This window comes from Anolis sagrei, chromosome X, assembly GCF_037176765.1.
Source record: "Anolis sagrei isolate rAnoSag1 chromosome X, rAnoSag1.mat, whole genome shotgun sequence".
NCBI classification, from domain to species: Eukaryota; Metazoa; Chordata; class Lepidosauria; order Squamata; family Dactyloidae; genus Anolis; species Anolis sagrei.
Window position 1 is genome coordinate 108,460,319 of NC_090034.1, and position 23,021 is coordinate 108,483,339.

The window sequence follows — 23,021 nt, forward strand, 5'->3', positions numbered from 1 at the left end:
TTTGGTGAAACATGACTCTCTATAACGTTTTTGGGCAATCTATGACTGTGCCAGGGCGTCTCGAAAGAGAGGCCCTCAAGGATTTTCCTGTACAATAGTCTCAGAGCAGTGTTTCTCAACCTTCTTAATGCTGTGACCCCTTGATAGAGTTCCTCATGTTGTGGTGACCCCCAACCATAACATTATTTTTGTTGCTACTTCACAACTGTGATTTTGCTACTGTTACGAATCGTCATGTAAATATCTGATATGCAGGATGTATTTTCATTCACTGGACAAAATTTGGCACAAATACCCAATGCGACCAAATTTGAATACTGGTGGGGTTCAGACGAATTGATTTTGGGAGTTGTAGTTGCTGGGATTGATAGTCCACCCACAATCAAAGAGCATTCTGAACTCCATCAATGATGAAATGGAACCAAACTTGGCATACACAACTCTCATGACCAATAGAAAATATTGGAGGGGCAGAGGCGGCCCTAGGTAATTTTCAACGGTAAGCAAAGAGTATTTTGGCGCCCCCCCCCCCCAACCAATCATTGATATATATTTTCTGTTCGTCGTGGGTGTTCTGTGTGCCATATTTGGTTCAATTCCATCATTGGTGGAGTTCAGAATGCTCTTTGATTGTAGGTGAACTATACATCCCAGTAACTACACTTGCCGCACTTGCTCCCTTGCCTGGCCCGCTTTGGGTCTGGAGGCATGCCTGAAGACCCTGGTGTGTGCACCAAAAGTCACCTCTTCTCCTGACTTTCTCCTCAGCCATTGGGACCGAGTTTGGTCGAGATCTATCATGCTGGACCACTCTCACAACCACCATGTCAGACGACACAGAGAAGCCATTGAAATCCACAAGGAGCATGTGGACAATTTCAGCAGAAAGGAGGGAACCATGAAAATGAACACAATCTGGCTACCAGTATTTTAAAAAAACTATAAAATCACAACAGCACAACAACAGAGAGGAAACAAACAAGGACATCTAATCACCTCTCAACAAAAGATTGCTCCAGGCACTGTCAGGCCATTATATGCTAATCAAGGTGGTCAGTTGAAACATTCCCACCTAGCTCCACAGATATATAAACCCTTTTTCCTAGTTCCAACAGACCTCACTACCTCTGAGAATGCTTGCCATAGATGCAGGTAAAACGTCAGGAGAGAATGCCTCCAGGAAAAAGGGTTTATATATCTGTGGAAGGACTAGGGTGGGACAAAGGACTCTTGCCTGCTGGAGCTAAGTGTGAATGTTTCAACTGACCATCTCGATTAGCATATAATGGCCTGACAGTGCCTAGAGCAAACTTTTTGTTGAGAGGCGATTAGATGTCCTTGTTTTTTTAATACTGGGAGCCAGATTTTGTTCATTTTCATGGTTTCCTCCTTTCTTCCATGGTGGAGGGAAGAAATCCATCCACTCTGGTTAAAAGTGCTTCTCTCACTTAAGTCTGAAGTGGGAGGGAAAGGAAAGGAAGGGAATCCATCCAGACTGGTTTAAACTGCTTCTCTCGCTTAAGACTGACGTTGGAGGGAAAGGAAGGGAATCCATCCACACTGGTTTAAACTGACTCGGGAGGGAAAGAAAAGGAAGGGAATCCATACTCACTGGTTAAAACTGATGCAGGAGGGAAAGGAAAGGAAGGGAATTCATCCACACTGCTTAAACTGACGCGGGAGAGAAAGGAAGGGAATCCATCCACACTGGTTTAAACTGATGCAGGAGGGAAAGGAAAGGAAGGGAATTCATCCACACTGGTTAAACTGACGCGGGAGAGAAAGGAAGGGAATCCATCCACACTGGTTTAAACTGATACAGGAGGGAAAGGAAAGGAAGGGGATTCATCCACACTGGTTAAAACTGATGCAGGAGGGAAAGGAAAGGAAGGGAATCCATACTCACTGGTTAAACTGACGCGGGAGAGAAAGGAAGGGAATCCATCCACACTGGTTTAAACTGATGCGGGAGGGAAAGGAAAGGAAGGGAATCAATCCACACTGGTTTAAACTGATGCAGGGGGGAAAGGAAGGGAAGGGAATTCATCCACACTGGTTTAAACTGACACGGGAGGGAAAGGAAAAGAAGGGAATCAATCCACACTGGTTTAAACTGACACGGGAGGGAAAGGAAAAGAAGGGAATCCATCCACACTGCTTCTCTCTCTTAAGACTGACATTGGAGGGAAAGGAAGGGAATCCATCCACACTGGTTTAAACTGACACGGGAGGGAAAGGAAAGGAAGGAAATCCATCCACACTGGTTTAAACTGCTTCTCTCACTTAAGACTGACGTTGGAGGGAAAGGAAGGGAATCCATCCACACTGGTTTAAACTGGCACGGGAGGGAAAGGAAGGAAATCCATCCTCACTGGTTTAAACTGACTCGCGAAGGAAAGAAAAGGAAGGGAATCCATCCACACTGGTTTAAACTGACACGGGAGGGAAAGGAAAGGAAGGGAATCCATCCACACTGGTTTAAACTGCTTCTCTCGCTTAAGACTGACGTTGGAGGGAAAGGAAGGGAATCCATCCACACATGTTTAAACTGACTCGGGAGGGAAAGAAAAGGAAGGGAATCCATACTCACTGGTTAAAACTGATGCAGGAGGGAAAGGAAAGGAAGGGAATTCATCCACACTGGTTAAAACTGACGCAGGAGAGAAAGGAAGGGAATCCATCCACACTGGTTTAAACTGATACAGGAGGGAAAGGAAAGGAAGGGAATCCATCCACACTGGTTAAAACTGATGCAGGAGGGAAAGGAAAGGAAGGGAATTCATCCACACTGGTTAAAACTGATGCGGGAGGGAAAGGAAGGAAATCCATCCTCACTGGTTTAAACTGATGCGGGAGTGAAAGGAAAGGAAGGGAATTAATCCATTCTGGTTTAAACTGACGCGGGAGGGAAAGGAAAGGAAGGGAATCCATTCACACTGGTTAAAACTGATGTGGGAGGGAAAGGAAGGGAATTCATCCTCACTGGTTTAAACTGACGTGGGAGGGAAAGGAAAGGAAGGGAATCCATCCACACTGGTTAAAACTGATGCAGGAGGGAAAGGAAAGGAAGGGAATCCATCCACACTGGTTAAAACTGATGCAGGAGGGAAAGGAAGGGAATCCATCCACACTGGTTAAAACTGATGCAGGAGGGAAAGGAAAGGAAGGGAATCCATCCACACTGGTTAAAACTGATGCAGGAGGGAAAGGAAAGGAAGGGAATCCATCCACACTGGTTAAAACTGATGCAGGAGGGAAAGGAAAGGAAGGGAATCCATCCACACTGGTTAAAACTGATGCAGGAGGGAAAGGAAAGGAAGGGAATCCATCCACACTGGTTAAAACTGATGCAGGAGGGAAAGGAAAGGAAGGGAATCCATCCACACTGGTTAAAACTGATGCAGGAGGGAAAGGAAAGGAAGGGAATCCATCCACACTGGTTAAAACTGACACGGGAGGGAAAGGAAAGGAAGGGAATCCTTTCACACTGGTTAAAACTGATGTGGGAGGGAAAGGAAGGGAATCCATCCACACTGGTTAAAACTGACACGGGAGGGAAAGGAAAGGAAGGGAATCCATCCACACTGGTTAAAACTGATGCAGGAGGGAAAGGAAAGGAAGGGAATCCATCCACACTGGTTAAAACTGACACGGGAGGGAAAGGAAAGGAAGGGAATCCTTTCACACTGGTTAAAACTGATGTGGGAGGGAAAGGAAGGGAATCCATCCACACTGGTTAAAACTGACACGGGAGGGAAAGGAAAGGAAGGGAATCCATCCACACTGGTTAAAACTGATGCAGGAGGGAAAGAAAAGGAAGGGAATCCATACACACTGGTTAAAACTAATGTGGGAGGGAAAGGAAGGGAATCCATCCACACTGGTTAAAACTGACGCGGGAGGGAAAGGAAAGGAAGGGAATCCTTTCACACTGGTTTAAAACGCTTCTCTGGCTTGAACCGAGGCCAGGGAACAGAAGCGGGGGGAAAGCTGAATCCATCCACACTGGTTTAAACTGATACAGGAGGGAAAGGAAAGGAAGGGAATTCATCCACACTGGTTAAAACTGATGCAGGAGGGAAAGGAAAGGAAGGGAATTCATCCACACTGGTTAAAACTGATGCGGGAGGGAAAGGAAGGAAATCCATCCTCACTGGTTTAAACTGATGCGGGAGGGAAAGGAAAGGAAGGGAATTAATCCATTCTGGTTTAAACTGACGCGGGAGGGAAAGGAAAGGAAGGGAATCCATTCACACTGGTTAAAACTGATGTGGGAGGGAAAGGAAGGGAATTCATCCTCACTGGTTTAAACTGACATGGGAGGGAAAGGAAAGGAAGGGAATCCATCCACACTGGTTAAAACTGATGCAGGAGGGAAAGGAAAGGAAGGGAATCCATCCACACTGGTTAAAACTGATGCAGGAGGGAAAGGAAAGGAAGGGAATCCATCCACACTGGTTAAAACTGATGCAGGAGGGAAAGGAAAGGAAGGGAATCCTTTCACACTGGTTAAAACTGATGCAGGAGGGAAAGGAAAGGAAGGGAATCCATCCACACTGGTTAAAACTGATGCAGGAGGGAAAGGAAAGGAAGGGAATCCATCCACACTGGTTAAAACTGACGCGGGAGGGAAAGGAAAGGAAGGGAATCCTTTCACACTGGTTTAAAACGCTTCTCTGGCTTGAACCGAGGCCAGGGAACAGAAGCGGGGGGAAAGCTGAATCCATCCACACTGGTTTAAACTGATACAGGAGGGAAAGGAAAGGAAGGGAATTCATCCACACTGGTTAAAACTGATGCAGGAAGGAAAGGAAAGGAAGGGAATTCATCCACACTGGTTAAAACTGATGTGGGAGGGAAAGGAAGGGAATTCATCCTCACTGGTTTAAACTGACACGGGAGGGAAAGAAAAGGAAGGGAATCCATACTCACTGGTTAAAACTGATGCAGGAGGGAAAGAAAAGGAAGGGAATTCATCCACACTGGTTAAAACTGATGCAGGAGGGAAAGGAAAGGAAGGGAATCCTTTCACACTGGTTAAAACTGATGTGGGAGGGAAAGGAAGGGAATCCATCCACACTGGTTAAAACTGATGCAGGAGGGAAAGGAAAGGAAGGGAATCCATCCACACTGGTTAAAACTGATGCAGGAGGGAAAGGAAAGGAAGGGAATCCTTTCACACTGGTTAAAACTGATGTGGGAGGGAAAGGAAGGGAATCCATCCACACTGGTTAAAACTGATGTGGGAGGGAAAGGAAGGGAATCCATCCACACTGGTTAAAACTGATGTGGGAGGGAAAGGAAGGGAATCCATCCACACTGGTTAAAACTGATGTGGGAGGGAAAGGAAGGGAATCCATCCACACTGGTTAAAACTGATGTGGGAGGGAAAGGAAGGGAATCCATACACACTGGTTAAAACTGATGTGGGAGGGAAAGGAAGGGAATCCATCCACACTGGTTAAAACTGACGCGGGAGGGAAAGGAAAGGAAGGGAATCCTTTCACACTGGTTTAAAACGCTTCTCTGGCTTGAACCGAGGCCAGGGAACAGAAGCGGGGGAAAAGCTGAATTATTTCTTGAGCTTGTTCTAGCAGGGGAGGTTCTAGCAGGGGAGCGCAGCTATCGTATACCTGGGACCGAAGACTGGAGACCTCTGTACACTCTTTCTATACCTGGGACATCGTCCTCTTCTACCCAGCGCGCAGCTTCGGGAGGGACGCACATGGAGCGGTGAGGGAGGAAGGGGACACCCGCCTAGCCAGCCAGATCAGCTGAATCAACCCTGGCGATCAATGTGTTGCAGCCAGATTGCCCTCACATCCAAGCACTTATCCGGCCTGTGGAGGAGGAGCGCCCCCCCCCCATACAGTGCTCCAGGGCTGTAGCCAGAAAAATATTTCGGGAGGGGTTGAAATTATTGGGGGGGGGGGGTCGAAACTTGCCTTCTAGCTCACGCTGAAGCAAAGAGCACAGCGGGGGGGGGGGGGGTCTGCAGCTCCGCCCTTGTCAACCACCTCCACCAAGTCTGGCCTCCTTAATGAGAGCATTCAACATCCCCCCCCCCCCAACTTGGTTGCTTCACTACTGTTCTGTCACGCGCTGGGCCTGTAAATAATTTCCTTTAGAACAGGACGTGTAACCTTTGCCCAGCGGGAAGCCAGGGGGCCTAAAGAGAAGTTCTCAGAGGTTTCCACCACAAACAGTCTTTAGACTGACAATTCGACTTCTCGCTGTGAAGCTTTTGCTCAGTTCTTTGCAGACAAAGTCGCTTTGATCTGTTCTGGTCTGGATACCATGTTAATGGCAGTCTCTGAGGATGTAACACGAGCACCTGCTTGTCCAGTTTTGATGGATTCATTTCAATTGGTGAAACTCGAGGATGTGGACAAGATACTTGGAGGAATGAGGCCAACCACATGCATCCTGGACCCCTGCCCATCCTGGCTTCTAAAGGAGGCCAGAGGGGGATTGGCCGAGTGGGTGAAGGTGGTGGTTAATGCTTCCCTTCGGGAAGGCAAGATTCCAGCGAGCTTAAAACAAGCTATAATAAAACCGCTGTTGAAGAAACCATCACTGGACCCCACCAAATTCGACAACTATCGGCCAGTTTCCAATCTCCCCTTCTTGGGCAAAGTCTTGGAACGTGTGGTGGCCTCACAACTCCAGGTATTCTTGGTAGACACGGATTATCTAGACCCGGCACAGTCTGGCTTTAGGCCGGGACATGGTACCGAGACAGCCTTGGTCGCCTTTATTGCACTGAAGTTAAGTGCCTTGAAAGACTCTTTTTGTACAACAAACTTGTGTCTGGACCTTCTACCTTGTGTTTGGCTATACTTAAGGCTTCTGGGTCTTGACAGAAGGGCTGCCCCTCGGGCAGGGGTGGCTGAACCAATAGACCAGGGGTCCCCAAACTAAGGCCCGCGGGCCACTTCTGGCCCGCCAAGGGCATTTATCCGGCCTGTGGAGGAGGAGCACCACCCCCCCCCCCCATACAGTGCTCCAGGGCCCTAGCCAGAAAAATATTTCGGGAGGGGTTGAAATTATCGGGGGGGGGTTGAAAATTTCACGGGGGGGGGTTGAAACTTACCTCCTAGCTCACGCTGAAGCAAAGAGCACAGCGGGGGGGGGGGAGGGGTCTGCAGCTCCGCCCTTGTCAACCACCTCCACCAAGTCTGGCCTCCTTAATGAGAGCATTCAACATCCCCCCCCCCAACTTGGTTGCTTCACTACTGTTCTGTCGCGCGCTGGGCCTGTAAATAATTTCCTTTAGAACAGGACGTGTAACCTTTGCCCAGTGGGAAGCCAGGGGGCCTAAAGAGAAGTTCTCAGAGGTTTCCACCACAAACAGTTTTTAGACTGACGATTTGACTTCTCGCTGTGAAGCTTTTGCTCAGTTCTTTGCAGACAAAGTCGCTTTGATCCGTTCTGGTCTGGATACCATGGTAATGGCAGTCTCTGAGGATGTAACACGAGCACCTGCTTGTCCAGTTTTGATGGATTCATTTCAATTGGTGAAACTCGAGGATGTGGACAAGATACTTGGAGGAATGAGGCCAGCCACATGCATCCTGGACCCCTGCCCATCCTGGCTTCTAAAGGAGGCCAGAGGGGGATTGTCTGAGTGGGTGAAGGTGGTGGTTAATGCTTCCCTTCGGGAAGGCAAGATTCCAGCAAGCTTAAAACAAGCTATAATAAAACCGCTGTTGAAGAAACCATCACTGGACCCCACTCAATTCGACAACTATCGGCCAGTTTCCAATCTCCCCTTCTTGGGCAAAGTCTTGGAACGTGTGGTGGCCTCACAACTCCAGGCATTCTTGGTAGACACGGATTATCTAGACCCGGCACAGTCTGGCTTTAGGCCGGGACATGGTACCGAGACAGCCTTGGTCGCCTTAGTGGATGATCTAAGCCAGGAGCTGGAAAAGGGAAGTGTGTCCCTGTTGGTGCTGCTGGACCTCTCAGCGGCCTTCGATACCGTCGACCACGGTATCCTTCTGGGACGCCTCGCAGGGATGGGTCTTGGAGGGACTGCTTTGCAGTGGCTCCAGTCATTCCTGGAGGGTCGATCTCAGAAGGTGTTGTTGGGGGACACCTGTTCAACCCCACAACCATTGTCTTGTGGGGTTCCTCAGGGCTCAGTATTGTCTCCCATGTTGTTTAACATCTACATGAAGCCGCTGGGGGAGATCATCCGGAGTTTCGGGGTACGGTGTCATCTGTACGCAGATGATGTTCAGCTCTGTCACTCCTTCCCACCTGCTACTAAGGAGGCTGTCCAGGTCCTGAACCGGTGCTTGGCCGCTGTGACAGTCTGGATGAGGGACAACAGATTGAAACTAAATCCAGACAAGACAGAGGTCCTCCTGGTCAGTCGCAAGGCCGAACAGGGCATAGGGTGACAGCCTGTGTTGGATGGGGCCGCACTCCCCCTGAAGACGCAAGTTCGCAGCTTGGGTGTGACCCTGGACTCATCGCTGAGCCTGGAACCCCAGGTTTCGGCGGTGACCAGGGGAGCATTCGCACAGCTAAAGCTTGTGCGCCAGCTGCGCCCGTACCTTGGGAAGTCTGACTTGGCCACGGTAGTCCACGCTCTGGTTACATCCCGTTTAGACTACTGCAACGCTCTCTACGTGGGGTTGCCTTTGAAGACAGCTCGGAAGCTCCAACTAGTCCAACGCTCGGCAGCCATGATTCTAACAGGAGCGGAGCGCAGGGAGCATACAGCCCCCCTGTTGTGCCAACTCCACTGGCTACCGATCTGCTACCGGGCTGAATTCAAAGTGCTGGCGTTGGCCTTTAAAGCCCTAAACGGTTCCGGCCCAAGCTACCTATCCGACCGCATCTCTGCCTATGAACCCACCAGGACTTTGAGATCTTCCGGGGAGACCCTGCTCTCGAACCCGCCTGCTTCTCAAGCTCGGCTGGCGGGGACGAAAGATAGGGCCTTCTCGGTGGTGGCTCCTCGGCTGTGGAACGCCCTTCCTACGGACATTAGACTAGCACCATCTCTAATGGTATTCCGCAAAAAGGTGAAGACCTGGATGTTTGTGCAGGCGTTTGAGTAATTTAGCGCAATCTGGTAATGGAACATAGGAATGGAACAATGGACGACGAACCTGGACTACGCTTGGATGATGAGAAGATTGGGTACGGTTGTTTTTTGTAATAATTGTGCATTGTAATTGCTTATTGGTAATTTATGGATAATGTGTTAAGTCAATTGTTATATGTTGTATGGAACCACTGCTGTTTCTACTGTTTTTACTGTTTGTGAACCGCTGTGAGTCGCCTTCGGGCTTGAGATACAGCCGTATAGAAGCAAAGTAAATACATAAATAAATAAATAAATAATAGACTCCACTTTCTGGCCCCATTTCTTGAGGTTGGCTCTGCATCTCGTGGTGCCAGAGCGCAGTCTGTTCAGCGCCTTCCAAGTCGCCCACTCTTCTGTGTGCCCAGGGGGGAGTCTCTCATTTGGTATCAGCCATGGATTGAGGTTCTGGGTTTGAGCCTGCCACTTTTGGACTCTCGCTTGCTGGGGTGTTCCAGCGTGTGTCTCTGTAGATCTTAGAAAACTATCTGTGGGTTTTTCTTAATCTGTGTGTTTGTTTTGCTCTGTTAGAAATGTAATGCAATGGTATGGTTGCTGATGACACGATAAATAAATAAATACATAAATAGCCCAAAATGTTACAGGGTGCCATGTTTCACTGACTCAACATTCTAGGCCTATGGCACCAAGGGTTATGGAAGCCTGCCGCTGATCACAAGCTCCACGGTCCCAAGCCTACTTCCAAAGGGGCTCTCTAGCAGGGCGGTGTACTTGGCAGTGTCGCTGACGGTTAAGTCTGTGATCTCAAGGGTGCAGTTGGCATCCAGGGTCTCTCGCCCGGTGTAGCTTGTCCTAATCCTAGACACCGGGCTCGGATAGAAGTAAAAGACAACGATGGTACTATCCCCGTCCGTTCCCCCTCGGAACCAGCGACAAGTCACCATGTCTCGAGGACTAGTGACCGGGATGAGGCGGATGCTTCCTCCTTCCATCGGCTTCAGTGGCTCCACCGTGATATCTGTCGGCTTCCAGGTGGCTTCGGTCGAGAAGAAGCAAACACTCAGGATGAAGGCTGTCGAGAGAAGAAGGGAAGGGGCGTCACTCCCCGCAAAGCATCCCTTGGAGGCAAAGACACCTGTTACATCCACACCTGGCTCATATCTCAAAGCAGCCCCTGGACCTCCAATGCAGTGGTTCTCAAAATGTGCTCCATGGAGCCCTTGCTCCTAGTACTACTACTACTACTATTATTGCAAAGGCTGGGTGGCGGTTCTCAAAGTGTGCTCCATGGAACCCTTGCTCCTACTACTACTACTACTACTATTACTGCAAAGGCTGGGTGGCGGTTCTCAAAGTGTGTTCCATGGAGCCCTTGCTCCTAGTACTACTACTACTATTATTACTACTACTTTTATTACAAAGGTGGGTGGCGGTTCTCAAAGTGTGCTCCATGGAGCCCTTGTTTCTACTATTATCACTACTACTATTCTTACGAAACTGGGTGGTGGTTCTCAAAGTGTGCTCCATGGAGCCCTTGTTTCTACTATTATCACTACTACTATTCTTACAAAACTGGGTGGTGGTTCTCAAAGTGTGCTCCATGGAGCCCTTGCTCCTCCTCCTACTACTACTACTACTACTACTATTACAAAGGCTGGGTGGTGGTTCTCAAAGTGTGCTCCATGGAGCCGTTGCTCTTACTATTATCACTACTACTATTACTACAAAAGCTGGGTGGCGGTTCTCAAAGTGTGCTCCATGGAGCCCTTGCTCTTACTATTATCACTACCACTGTTATTACAAAGGCTGGGTGGTGGTTCTCAAAGTGTGCTCCATGGAGCCCTTGCTCCTCCTACTCCTACTACTACTACTACTACTATCACAAAGGCTGGGTGGCGGTTCTCAAAATGTGCTCCATGGAGCCCTTGCTCCTCCTCCTCCTACTACTACTACTATTACAAAGGCTGGATGGCGGTTCTCAAAGTGTGCTCCATGGATGCCTTGCTTCTGCTGCTACTACTACTACTACTACTCCCAATGGGTGGCCATCCAGCCATAGATATGACTGAGAAATGATAGATAGATAGATAGATAGATAGATAGATAGATAGACAGACAGACAGACAGACAGACAGACAGATAGATGATAGAATTGTAGCTTGGGAAGGGATCTCTAAAGACCATCCAGTCCAACCCCTTCTTCCATAGAGGAAGACACCATCCAAGCCCTCCTAAAAGACAGCCATCCAGCCATAGAGATGATTGATTGAGAGATAGATAGACAGAATCCAAGATCGGGAAGGGATCTCTAAAGACCATCCAGTCCAACCTCTTCTGCCATAAAGACACTACCCAAGTCCTCCCAAAAAATGGCCATCCATGACTGAGGAACAGATAGATGTAGTCCAACCCTTCAGCCATAGAGGAAGACACCATCCAAGCCTTCCCGACAGATAGCCATCCAGTCATAGATCTCTAAAGGGATCTCTAAAGAACATCCAGTCCAAAGCCTGCGGCCATAAAGGAAGATATACATCATCCCATCTCTCCCAACGCGACCGTATGACTGAGAGACAAGCAGATAGATAGATAGATAGATAGATAGATAGATAGATAGATAGAGAATAGTAGATTTGGCTCTGTAAAGACCTAATGTTGAGGTGGGACCCCTTTCCCTGCCTTTGAGTCCTGGCTCTCTGCCTGGACCTTCTCTCCCTTCCCTGTGAGAGCTCCTTCCTTCCTTCTTTTTGTCTTTCTTTCTTTCCTTCCTTCCTTCCCTTCTTTCCTTCCCTCCTTCTTTCCTTCCTTTTTTCCTCCCTCCCTTCCCTCATTCCTTCCTTCCTCCCTTCCCTTCTTCTTTCTTTCTTTCCGTCGTTTCCTTCCTTCCTTCCTTCTTTCCTTCCTTCCTCTCCATTCCTTCCTTCTCTCCTTCCTTCCTTTTTTCCTCCCTCCCTCCCTCCCTTCCTTCTTCCCTTTCTCTCTCCCTTTCTTTCTTTCTTTCTTTCTCTTTCTTTCTTTCCTCCTTTCCTCTTTCTTTCCTTCCTTCTTGCTTTCCTTCCTCCCTCCCTTTCTTCTTTCTTTCTTTCTTTCCTTCCCTCCTTTCCTTCCTTTTTTCCTCCCTCCCTTCCCTCATTCCTTCCTTCCTTCTTTCCTTCCTTCCTTTCTTTCTTTCTTTCCCTCATTTCCTCTTTCCTTCCTTCCTTCCTTCTTTCCTTCCTTCCTCCCCATTCCTTCCTCCTCTCCTTCCTTCCTTTTTTCCTCCCTCCCTCCCTCCCTTCCTTCTTCCCTTTCTCTCTCCCTTTCTTTCTTTCTCTTTCCCTTTCTTTCTTTCTTTCTTTCTTCCCTTTCTTAATTTCTTTCTTTCCTCCTTTCCTCTTTCTTTCCTTCCTTCTTGCTTTCCTTCCTTCCTCCCCCTTCCTTTCTTCCTCCCTCCCTTTCTTGTTTCTTTCTTTCTTTCCTTCCCCCCTTTCCTCTTTCCTTCCCTCCTTCTATCCTTCCTTTTTTCCTCCCTCCCTCCCTTCATTCCTTCCTTCTTTCCCTCCCCCTTTCTTTCTTTCTTTCTTTCTTCCTTTCTTTCCTTCCTTCCTTCCTTCCTTCCTTCCTTCCCATTCCTTCCTCCTCTCCTTACTTCCTTTTTTCCTCCCTCCCTCCCTTTCTTCCTTCTTTCTTCCATTTCTCTCTCCCCCTTTCTTTCTTCTTTTTTCTTTCTTTCCTTTTTTTCTTTCTTCTCTCCTTTCCTCTTTCTTTCCTTCCTTCCTTGCTTCCTTCCTTCCTTATTTCCGTTCTTCCTCCCTCCCTCCCTTTCTTCCTTCTTTCCTTCCTTCGTTCCTTCCTCCCTTTCTCTCTCCACCTTTCTTCCTTCCTTCCTTCCTTCCTTCCTTCCTCCCTCCCTCCCTCCCTCCCTCCCCCTTTCTTTCTTTCCTCCTCCCTCCCTCCCTTCTCTCTTTCCTTTCCTCCTTCCCTCCTTCCCTCCCTCCCTTCTTCACCTGCCAGGAGCGTGGATGGCGACGGCCCCTTGTTCCCGAGGAGGGCCCCCATCCTGCTCGAACTGGGCTGCCCGGGGGTCTTCTGGATGGGCTTTGGGGGTCTCTCCCTGCCCCTCCCCTCCCTCCCTCCCCTCCCCTCCCTTTGCTTCCTGGGGAAAGAGGCGCCGGTCCCGTTGCGGCTGTCACAGGGCGGCCATTGTGAGCTCAGCGGGTGCCAAGGGAGGGAGGGAGGGAGGGAGGGAGGGAGGGAGGGAGACCCCAGCCCCCCCCCCCCCCTACCACTCTTGACCTCTCCGGACACACACACCCCCTTTAATTAATGACTTCCTTTGGTGTTTTCTATTGGTTCCAGCTTTGCGACAACGTCTCTCCTTCCCTCTGTTTCCATGTTGGTGTGTTAAATCTTTGTTTTCTTTCTAAATTCAGAGGCTTTGAGCCCACCCCCCCCCCAGTACACTCTCATGTAAAATCTGATTTGAATCGGATTATATGGTAGCCTAGGCTCAGATCCTGCAAGGAAGACTCCAGCCAGACATGGAGCGAGAGTTGCCAGATGTTCAAGCTGGGTTTAGAAAAGGCAGAGGAACGAGAGACCAGATTGCCAATATCCGGATGCTGGAGAATGGAGAAAGGCAAGAGGGAGTGTCAGAAGAACATCTACTTCTGCTTCATTGACTCTTCTAAAGCCTTTGACTGTGTGGATCATCATAAATGGTGGCAAGTCCTTGGTGGGATGGGCATCCCAAGCCCCCTTCCTTCTCTCCTGAGGAATCTGTCCAAGGACCAAGTTGCAACAGTCAGAACTGACCACGGAACAGGAGACGGGTTCCAGATTGGGAAAGGCATCCGGCAAGGCTGCATCCTCTCACCCAACCTTGTTAACGTGTATGCAGAACACATCATGCGAGGATGTGCGGGGCTTGAGGAATGCAACGCTGGGGTGGAAATGGCTGGAAGAAACATTCACAACCTCAGATATGCAGATGACACCACTCTGATGGCCGAAAGCGAGGATGAGCTGAGGAGCCTTCTCACCAAGGTGAAAGAAGAAAGCGCAAAAGCCGGGTTGCAGCTAAACATCAAAAAAAGCAAGATGATGGCAACAAGAATGATTGACAGCTCATAGAATCATAGAATCAAAGAGTTGGAAGAGACCTGGGCCATCATCCAGTCCAACCCCATTCTGCCAAGAAGCAGGAATATTGCATTCAAATCACCCCTGACAAATGGCCATCCAGCCTCTGCTTAAAAGCTTCCAAAGAAGGAGCCTCCACCACACTCTGGGGCAGAGAGTTCCACTGCTGAACGGCTCTCAGAGTCAGGAAGTTCTTCCTCATGTTCACATGGAATCTCCTTTCATAGAATCCTAGAATCCAAGAGTTGGAAGAGACCTCCTGGGCCATCATCCAGTCCAACCCCATTCTGCCAAGAAGCAGGAACATTGCATTCAAAGCACCCCTGAGAGATGGCCATCCAGCCTCTGCTTCAAAGCTTCCAAAGAAGGAGCCTCCATCACGCTCCGGGGCAGAGAGTTCCACTGCTGAACGGCTCTCACAGTCAGGAAGTTCTTCCTCATGTTCAGATGGAATCTCCTCTCTTGTAGTTTGAAGCCATTGCTCCATTGCGTCCTAGTCTCCAGGGAAGCAGAAAACAAGCTTGCTCCCTCCTCCTCCCTGTGGCTTCCTCTCACATATGTATACATGGCTATCATGTCTCCTCTCAGCCTTCTCTTCTTCAGGCTAAACATGCCCAGCTCCTTAAGCCGCTCCTCATAGGGCTTGTTCTCCAGACCCTTGATCCTTTGAGTCGCCCTCCTCTGGACACATTCCAGCTTAGAGTCAATATCTCTCTTGAATGGTGGTGCCCAGAATTGGACACAATATTCCAGGTGTGGTCTAACCAAAGCGGAATAGAGCATGGGGAGCAGGACTTCCCTAGATCGAGACACTAGGCTCCTACTGATGCAGGCCAAAATCCCATTGGCTTTTTTTGCCGCCACATCACATTCCTGGCTCATGTTTAACTTCCTCCCCACGAGGACTCCAAGATCTTTTTCACACGTACTGCTCTTGAGCCAGGCATTGTCCCCCATTCTGTATCTTTGCATTTCATTTTTTCTGCCAAAGTGGAGTATCTTGCATTTGTCACATGTATCGCTTTATTTTTGATGCCAAATTACTGTTGGAGCTTATTGCACTGAAGTTAAGTGCCTTAAAAGACTCTTTTTGTACAACAAACTTGTGTTTGGACCTTCTACCTTGTGTTTGGCTATACTTAAGGCTTCTGGGTCTTGACAGAAGGGCTGCCCCTCGGGCAGGGGTGCCTGAACCAATAGACCAGGGGTCCCCAAACTAAGGCCCGCGGGCCACTTCTGGCCCGCCAAGGGCACTTATCCAGCCTGTGGAGGAGGAGCGCCCCCCCCCCCCCATACAGTGCTCCAGGGCCGTAGCCAGAAAAATATTTCGGGAGGGATTGAAATTATCGGGGGGGGGGGGTTGAAAATTTCGCAGGGGGGGGTCAAAACTTGCCTCCTAGCTCACGCTGAAGCAAAGAGCACAGCGGGGGGTGGGGGGGTCTGCAGCTCTGCCCTTGTCAACCACCTCCACCAAGTCTGGCCTCCTTAATGAGAGCATTCAACATCCCCCCCCCTCCTTAACTTATACATCCCCCCCTCCTTAACTTATACTTAACCAAGTATATACTTATACATCCCCCCCCTCCTTAACTTATACTTAACCAAGTATATACTTATACATCCCCCCCCCCCTCCTTAACTTATACTTAACCAAGTATAGCCAAGTATATATGGGGGGGGGTCTGCAGCTCTGCCCTTGTCAACCACCTCCACCAAGTCTGGCCTCCTTAATGAGAGCATTCAACATCCCCCCCCTCCTTAACTTATACATCCCCCCTCCTTAACTTATACTTAACCAAGTATATACTTATACATTCCCCCCCCCTCCTTAACTTATACTTAACCATGTATAGCCAAGTATATATGGGGGGGGGGGTCTGCAGCTCCGCCCTTGTCAACCACCTCCACCAAGTCTGGCCTCCTTAATGAGAGCATTCAACATCCCCCCCCCTCCTTAACTTATACTTAACCAAGTATATACTTATACATTCCCCCCCCCTCCTTAACTTATACTTAACCAAGTATAGCCAAGTATATATAGGGGGGGGGGGGTCTGCAGCTCTGCCCTTGTCAACCACCTCCACCAAGTCTGGCCTCCTTAATGAGAGCATTCAACATCCCCCCCCCCTCCCAACTTGGTTGCTTCACTACTGTTCTGTCGCGCGCTGGGCCTGTAAATAATTTCCTTTAGAACAGGACGTGTAACCTTTGCCCAGCGGGAAGCCAGGGGGCCTAAAGAGAAGTTCTCAGAGGTTTCCACCACAAACAGTCTTTAGACTGACGATTTGACTTCTCGCTGTGAAGCTTTTGCTCAGTTCTTTGCAGACAAAGTCGCTTTGATCCGTTCTGGTCGGGATACCCTGTTAATGGCAGTCTCTGAGGATGTAACACGAGCACCTGCTTGTCCAGTTTTGATGGATTCATTTCAATTGGTGAAACCCGAGGATGTGGACAAGATACTTGGAGGAATGAGGCCAACCACATGCATCCTGGACCCCTGCCCATCCTGGCTTCTAAAGGAGGCCAGAGGGGGATTGGCTGAGTGGGTTAAGGTGGTGGTTAATGCTTCCCTTCGGGAAGGCAAGATTCCAGCGAGCTTAAAACAATCTGTGATAAAACCGCTGTTGAAAAAACCATCACTGGACCCCACCAAATTCGACAACTATCGGCCAGTTTCCAATCTCCCCTTCTTGGGCAAAGTCTTGGAACGTGTGGTGGCCTCACAACTCCAGGTATTCTTGGTAGACACGGATTATTTAGACCCGGCACAGTCTGGCTTTAGGCCGGGACATGGTACCGAGACAGCCTTGGTCACCTTTATTGCACTGAAGTTAAGTGCCTTAAAAGACTCTTTTTGTGCAACAAACTTGTCTCTGGACCTTCTACCTTGTGTTTGGCTATACTTAAGGCTTCTGGGTCTTGACAGAAGGGCTGCCCCTCGGGCAGGGGTGGCTGAACCAATAGACCAGGGGTCCCCAAACTAAGGCCCGCGTGCCACTTCTGGCCCGCCAAGGGCACTTATCCAGCCCGTGGGGGAGGAGCCCCCCCCCCCCCATACAGTGCTCCAGGGCCGTATCCAGAAAAATATTTCGGGAGGGGTTGAAATTATAGACATGGATTATCTAGACCCGGCACAGTCTGGCTTTAGGCCGGGACATGGTACCGAGACAGCCTTGGTCGCCTCAGTGGATGATCTGCGCCGGGAGCTGGACAGGGGGAGTGTGTCCCTGTTGGTGCTGCTGGACCTCTCAGCGGCCTTCGATACCATCGACCACGGTCTCCTTCTGGGACGCCTCGCAGGGATGGGTCTTGGAGGGACTGCTTTGCAGTGGCTCCGCTCATTCCTGGAGGGTCGATCTCAGAAGGTGTTGTTGGGGGACACCTGTTCAACCCCACAACCATTGTCTTGTGGGGTTCCTCAGGGCTCAATATTGTCTCCCATGTTGTTCAACATCTACATGAAGCCGCTGGGGGAGATCATCCGGAGTTTCGGGGTGCGGTGTCACCTGTACGCAGATGATGTCCAACTCTGTCACTCCTTCCCACCTGCTACTAAGGAGGCTGTCCAGGTCCTGAACCGGTGCTTGGCCGCTGTGACAGACTGGATGAGGGACAACAGATTGAAACTAAATCCAGACAAGACAGAGGTACTCCTGGTCAGTCGCAAGGCCGAACAGGGCATAGGGTGACAGCCTGTGTTGGATGGGGTCGCACTCCCCCTGAAGACACAGGTTCGCAGCTTGGGAGTGACCCTGGATTCATCGCTGAGCCTGGAGCCTCAGGTTTCGGCGGTGACCAGGGGAGCATTTGCACAGTTAAAGCTTGTGCGCCAGCTGCGCCCGTACCTTGGGAAGTCTGACTTGGCCACGGTAGTCCACGCTCTGGTTACATCCCGTTTAGACTACTGCAACACTCTCTACGTGGGGTTGCCTTTGAAGACAGCTCGGAAGCTCCAACTAGTCCAACGCTCGGCAGCCATGATTCTAACAGGAGCGGAGCGCAGGGAGCATACAACCCCCCCCCCCCCCCTGTTACGCCAACTCCACTGACTACCGATCTGCTACCGGGCTGAATTCAAAGTGCTGGCGTTGGCCTTTAAAGCCCTAAATGGTTCGGGCCCAAGCTACCTATCCGACCGCATCTCTGCCTATGAACCCACCAGGACTTTGAGATCTTCCGGGGAGACCCTGCTCTCGATCCCGCCTGCTTCTCAAGCTCGGCTGGCGGGGACGAGAGATAGGGCCTTCTCGGTGGTGGCTCCTTGGCTGTGGAACGCCCTTCCTACGGACATTAGACTAGCACCATCTCTAATGGTATTCCGCAAAAAGGTGAAGACCTGGATGTTTGTGCAGGCGTTTGAGTAATTTAGTGCAATCTGGTAATGGAACATAGGAATGGAACAATGGACGACGAACCTGGACTACGCTTGGATGATGAGAAGATTGGGTACGGTGGTTTTTTGTAATAATTGTGCATTGTAATTGCTTATTGGTAATTTATGGATAATGTGTTAAGTCAATTGTTATAAGTTGTATGGAACCACTGCTGTTTCTACTGTTTTTACTGTTTGTGAACCGCCGTGAGTCGCCTTCGGGCTTGAGATACAGCGGTATAGAAGCAAAGTCAATAAATAAATAAATAAATAATAGACTCCACTTGGTGGCCCCATTTCTTGAGGTTGGCTCTGCATCTCGTGGTGCCAGAGCGCAGTCTGTTCAGCGCCTTCCAAGTCGCCCAGTCCTCTGTGTGCCCAGGGGGGAGTCTCTCATTTGGTATCAGCCATGGATTGAGGTTCTGGGTTTGAGCCTGCCACTTTTGGACTCTCGCTTGCTGGGGTGTTCCAGCGTGTGTCTCTGTAGATCTTAGAAAACTATCTGTGGGTTTTTCTTGATCTGTGTGTTTGTTTTGGTCTGTTAGAAATGTAATATAATAGTATGGTTGCTGATGACACGATAAATAAATAAATACATAAATAGCCCAAAATGTTACAGGGTGCTATATTTCACTGACTCGACATTCTAGGCCTATGGCACCAAGGGTTATGGAAGCCTACCGCTGATCACAAGCTCCACGGTCCCAAGCCTACTTCCAAAGGGGCTCTCTAGCAGGGCGGTGTACTTGGCAGTGTCGCTGACGGTTAAGTCTGTGATCTCAAGGGTGCAGTTGGCATTCAGAGTCTCTCTCCCGGTGTAGCTTGCCCTATTCCTAGACACCGGGCTCGGATAGAAGTAAAAGACAACGATGGTGCTATCCCCGTCCGTTCCCCCTCGGAACCAGCGACAAGTCACTATGTCTCGAGGATGAGTGAGTGGGATGAGGCGGACGCTTCCTCCTTCCATCGGCTTCAGTGGCTCCACCATGATATCTGTCGGCTTCCAGGTGGCTTCGGTCAAGAAGAAGCAAACACTCAGGACGAAGACTGTCGAGAGAACAAGGGAAGTGGCGTCACTCCCCGCAAAGCATCCCTTGGAGGCAAAGACACCTGTTACATCTCATATCTCAAAGCAGCCCCTGGACCTCCAATGCAGCGGTTCTCAAAGTGTGCTCCATGGAGCCCTTGCTCCTACTGCTACTACTACTACTATTACTGCAAAGGCTGGGTGGCGGTGCTCAAAGTGTGTTCCATGGAGCCCTTGCTCCTAGTACTACTACTACTATTATTGCAAAGTCTGGTGGTTCTCAAAGTGTACTCCATAGAGCCCTCCTACTACTATTATTATTTTCAAAGTATGCTCCATTGACCCCTTGCTCCTCCTACTACTACTATTACTACTACTTTTATTACAAAGGTGGGTGGCGGTTCTCAAAGTGTGTTCCATGGAGCCCTTGCTCCTAGTACTACTACTACTACTACTATCACAAAGGCTGGGTGGTGGTTCTCAAAGTGTGCTCCATGGAGCCCTTGCTCCTCCTCCTACTGCTTCTACTCTTACAAAGGCTGGGTGGTGGTTCTCAAAGTGTGCTCCATGGAGCCCTTGCTCCTCCTCCTCCTCCTACTGCTACTACTATTACAAAGGCTGGGTGGCGGTTCTCAAAGTGTGCTCCATGGAGCCATTGCTCCTACTATTATCACTACTACTATTATTACAAAAGCTGGGTGGCGGTTCTCAAAGTGTGCTCCATGGAGCTCTTGCTCCTCCTCCTACTACTACTACTATCACAAAGGCTGGGTGGCGGTTCTCAAAATGTGCTCCATGGAGCCCTTGCTCCTCCTCCTACTACTACTACTATTACAAAGGCTGGGTGGTGGTTCTCAAAGTGTGCTCCATGGAGCCGTTGCTCCTACTATTATCACTACTACTATTATTACAAAAGCTGGGTGGCGGTTCTCAAAGTGTGCTCCATGGAGCTCTTGCTCCTCCTATTACTACTACTACTACTACTACTACTATTACAAAGGCTGGGTGGCGGTTCTCAAAGTGTGCTCCATGGATGCCTTGCTTCTGCTACTACTACTACTACTACTCCCAATGGGTGGCCATCCAGCCATAGATGTGACTGAGAAATGATAGATAGATAGATAGATAGATAGATAGATAGATAGATAGATAGATAGATGATAGAATTGTAGCTTGGGAAGGGATCTCTAAAGACCATCCAGTCCAACCCCTTCTTCCATAGAGGAAGACACCATCCAAGCCCTCCTAAAAGACAGCCATCCAGCCATAGAGATGATTGATTGAGAGATAGATAGACAGAATCCAAGATCGGGAAGGGATCTCTAAAGACCATCCAGTCCAACCTCTTCTGCCATAAAGACACTACCCAAGTCCTCCCAAAAAATGGCCATCCATGACTGAGGAACAGATAGATGTAGTCCAACCCTTCAGCCATAGAGGAAGACACCATCCAACCCTTCCAGACAGATAGCCATTCAGCCAGAGATACAATTTAGAGAGGAAGAAGATAGAATCCTAGATCCAAAACCATCCAGTCCAATCTATCTGCCATGAAGGAAGACAGTGGACACCATCCAAGCCCTCCCAACAGATAGCCACCCAGCCATAGATATGATTGAGAGATAGATAGGCAGACAGAGAGATTCCTAGCTTTGGAAAGGATCTCTAAAGAGCATCAAGTCCTTCCCCTCCTGATATCATTGAAGCCCTCCCAATAGACCCAACATGGTCATCTAACCATAGATATGACTGAGAGACAAGCAGATAGATAGATAGATAGATAGATAGATAGATAGATAGATAGATAGAGATAGAATAGTAGATTTGGCTCTGTAAAGACCTAATGTTGAGGTGGGACCCCTTTTCCTGCCTTTGAGTCCTGGCTCTCTGCCTGGACCTTCTCTCCTTTCCCTGTGAGAGCTCCTTCCTTCCTTCCTTCCTTCCTTCCTTCCTTCCTTCCTTCCTTCCTTCCTTCCGTCTTTCTTTCTTTCTTTCTTTCTTTCTTTCTTTCTTTCTTTCTTTCCCTTCTTTCCTCTTTCCCTCATTCCTTCCTTCCTTCTTTCCTTCCTTCCCTTCTTCTTTCTTTCTTTCTTTCTTTCCCTCATTTCTTCTTTCCTTCCTTCCTTCCTCCCTTTCTCTCTCCACCTTTCCTTCCTCCCTCCCTCCCTCCCTCACCCTTTCTTCCTTCCTTCCTTCCTCCCTCCCTCCCTCCCCCTTTCTTCCTTCCTTCCTTCCTTCCCCCCTCCCTCCCTACTTTCTTCCTTCTTTCCTTCCTTCCTTCCTTTCTCCCTCCCCTTCTTTCATTCTTTCTTTCCCTCCTTTCCTCTTTCTTTCCTTCCCTCCTTCCTTCCTTCCTTCCTCCCTTCCTTCCTTCTTCCCTCCCTCCCTCCCTCCCTCCCTTCTTTCTTCCTTCTTTCCTTCCTTCCTTCCTTTCTCCCTCCCCTTCTTTCCTTCTTTCTTTCCCTCCTTTCCTCTTTCTTTCCTTCCCTCCTTCCTTCCTTCCCCCCTCCCTCCCTCCCTCCCTCCCTTCTTTCTTCCTTCTTTCCTTCCTTCCTTCCTTTCTCCCTCCCCTTCTTTCCTTCTTTCTTTCTTTCTTTCTTTCCCTCCTTCCTTCTTTCTTTCTTTCTTTCTTTCTTTCTTTCCTTTCCTTTCCTCTTCCTACTTTCCTTCCTTCCTTCCTTCCTTCCTTCCTTCCTTTCCTCCTCCCTCCCTCCCTTCTCTCTTTCCTGACCCCTTCCCTCCCTCCCTCCCCCTTCCTTCTTTCCTTCCTTCCTTCCTTCCTTCCTTCCTTCCTTCCTTCCTTCCTTCCTTCCTTTCTTCCTTCCTTCCTTTCCTCCTCCCTCCCTCCCTTCTCTCTTTCCTTTCCTCCTTCCCCCTCCCTCCCTTCTTCACCTGCCAGGAGCGTGGATGGCGACGGCCCCTTGTTCCCGAGGAGGGCCCCCATCCCGCTCCAACTGGGCTGCCCGGGGGTCTCCTGGATGGGCTTTGGGGGTCTCTCCCTGCCCCTCCCTCCCCTCCCTTCGCTTCCTGGGGAAAGAGGCGCGGGTCCCGTTGCGGCCGTCGCCGGGCGGCCATTGTGAGCTCAGCGGGAGCCGAGGGATGGAGGGAGGGAGGGGTGGAGGGATGGAGACCCCAGCCCCCCCCCTCACCACTCTTGACCTCTCCGGACACACACACCCCCTTGAATTAATGACTTCCTTTGGTGTTTTTTTTATGGGTCCCAGCTTTGCGACAACGTCTCTCCTTCCCTCTGTTTCCATGCTGGTGTGTTAAATCTTTGTTTGACTTCCAAATTCAGAGGCTCTGAGCCCCCCCCCCCCCCCCCCAGTACACTCTCATGTAAAATCTGATTTGAATCGGATTATATGGTAGCCTAGGCATCTGGACAAGGACCAAGGAGCAACAGATATGCAGACGACACCACTCTGGTGGCCGAAAGC

The 23,021-nt window shown here is 49.6% G+C and overlaps 2 protein-coding genes across 2 annotated transcripts; both read right to left on the reverse strand.

Moving 5' to 3' along the window:
- Nucleotides 1-9,618: 9,618 nt before the first annotated feature.
- On the reverse strand, nucleotides 9,619-13,108 carry LOC137097990 (carcinoembryonic antigen-related cell adhesion molecule 6-like). The gene is made up of 2 exons (XM_067473549.1): nucleotides 13,048-13,108; nucleotides 9,619-10,133 (listed from the first exon to the last, which is right to left on the reverse strand). Exons 1-2 carry the CDS (start codon nucleotides 13,097-13,099, stop codon nucleotides 9,754-9,756), a joined length of 432 nt encoding a protein of 143 aa, XP_067329650.1. The 5' UTR covers nucleotides 13,100-13,108; the 3' UTR covers nucleotides 9,619-9,753.
- Nucleotides 13,109-19,221: 6,113 nt separating this feature from the next.
- Nucleotides 19,222-22,525, reverse strand: LOC137094883 (carcinoembryonic antigen-related cell adhesion molecule 16-like). The gene is made up of 2 exons (XM_067460807.1): nucleotides 22,474-22,525; nucleotides 19,222-19,601 (listed from the first exon to the last, which is right to left on the reverse strand). The coding sequence occupies exons 1-2, from the start codon at nucleotides 22,523-22,525 to the stop codon at nucleotides 19,222-19,224; spliced, it is 432 nt and encodes a 143-aa protein (XP_067316908.1).
- Nucleotides 22,526-23,021: the final 496 nt, after the last annotated feature.

Excerpts from the sequence above, each read along its gene's own strand:
- LOC137097990 (XM_067473549.1), bottom strand. The coding sequence starts at position 13,099 with ATGGGGGCCCTCCTCGGGAACAAGGGGCCGTCGCCATCCACGCTCCTG. Across the intron at positions 10,134-13,047 it reads GCCATCCACGCTCCTGGCAG|CCTTCATCCTGAGTGTTTGC; the intron begins GTGAAGAAGGGA and ends TTCTCTCGACAG.
- LOC137094883 (XM_067460807.1), bottom strand. The coding sequence starts at position 22,525 with ATGGGGGCCCTCCTCGGGAACAAGGGGCCGTCGCCATCCACGCTCCTG. Across the intron at positions 19,602-22,473 it reads GCCATCCACGCTCCTGGCAG|TCTTCGTCCTGAGTGTTTGC; the intron begins GTGAAGAAGGGA and ends TTCTCTCGACAG.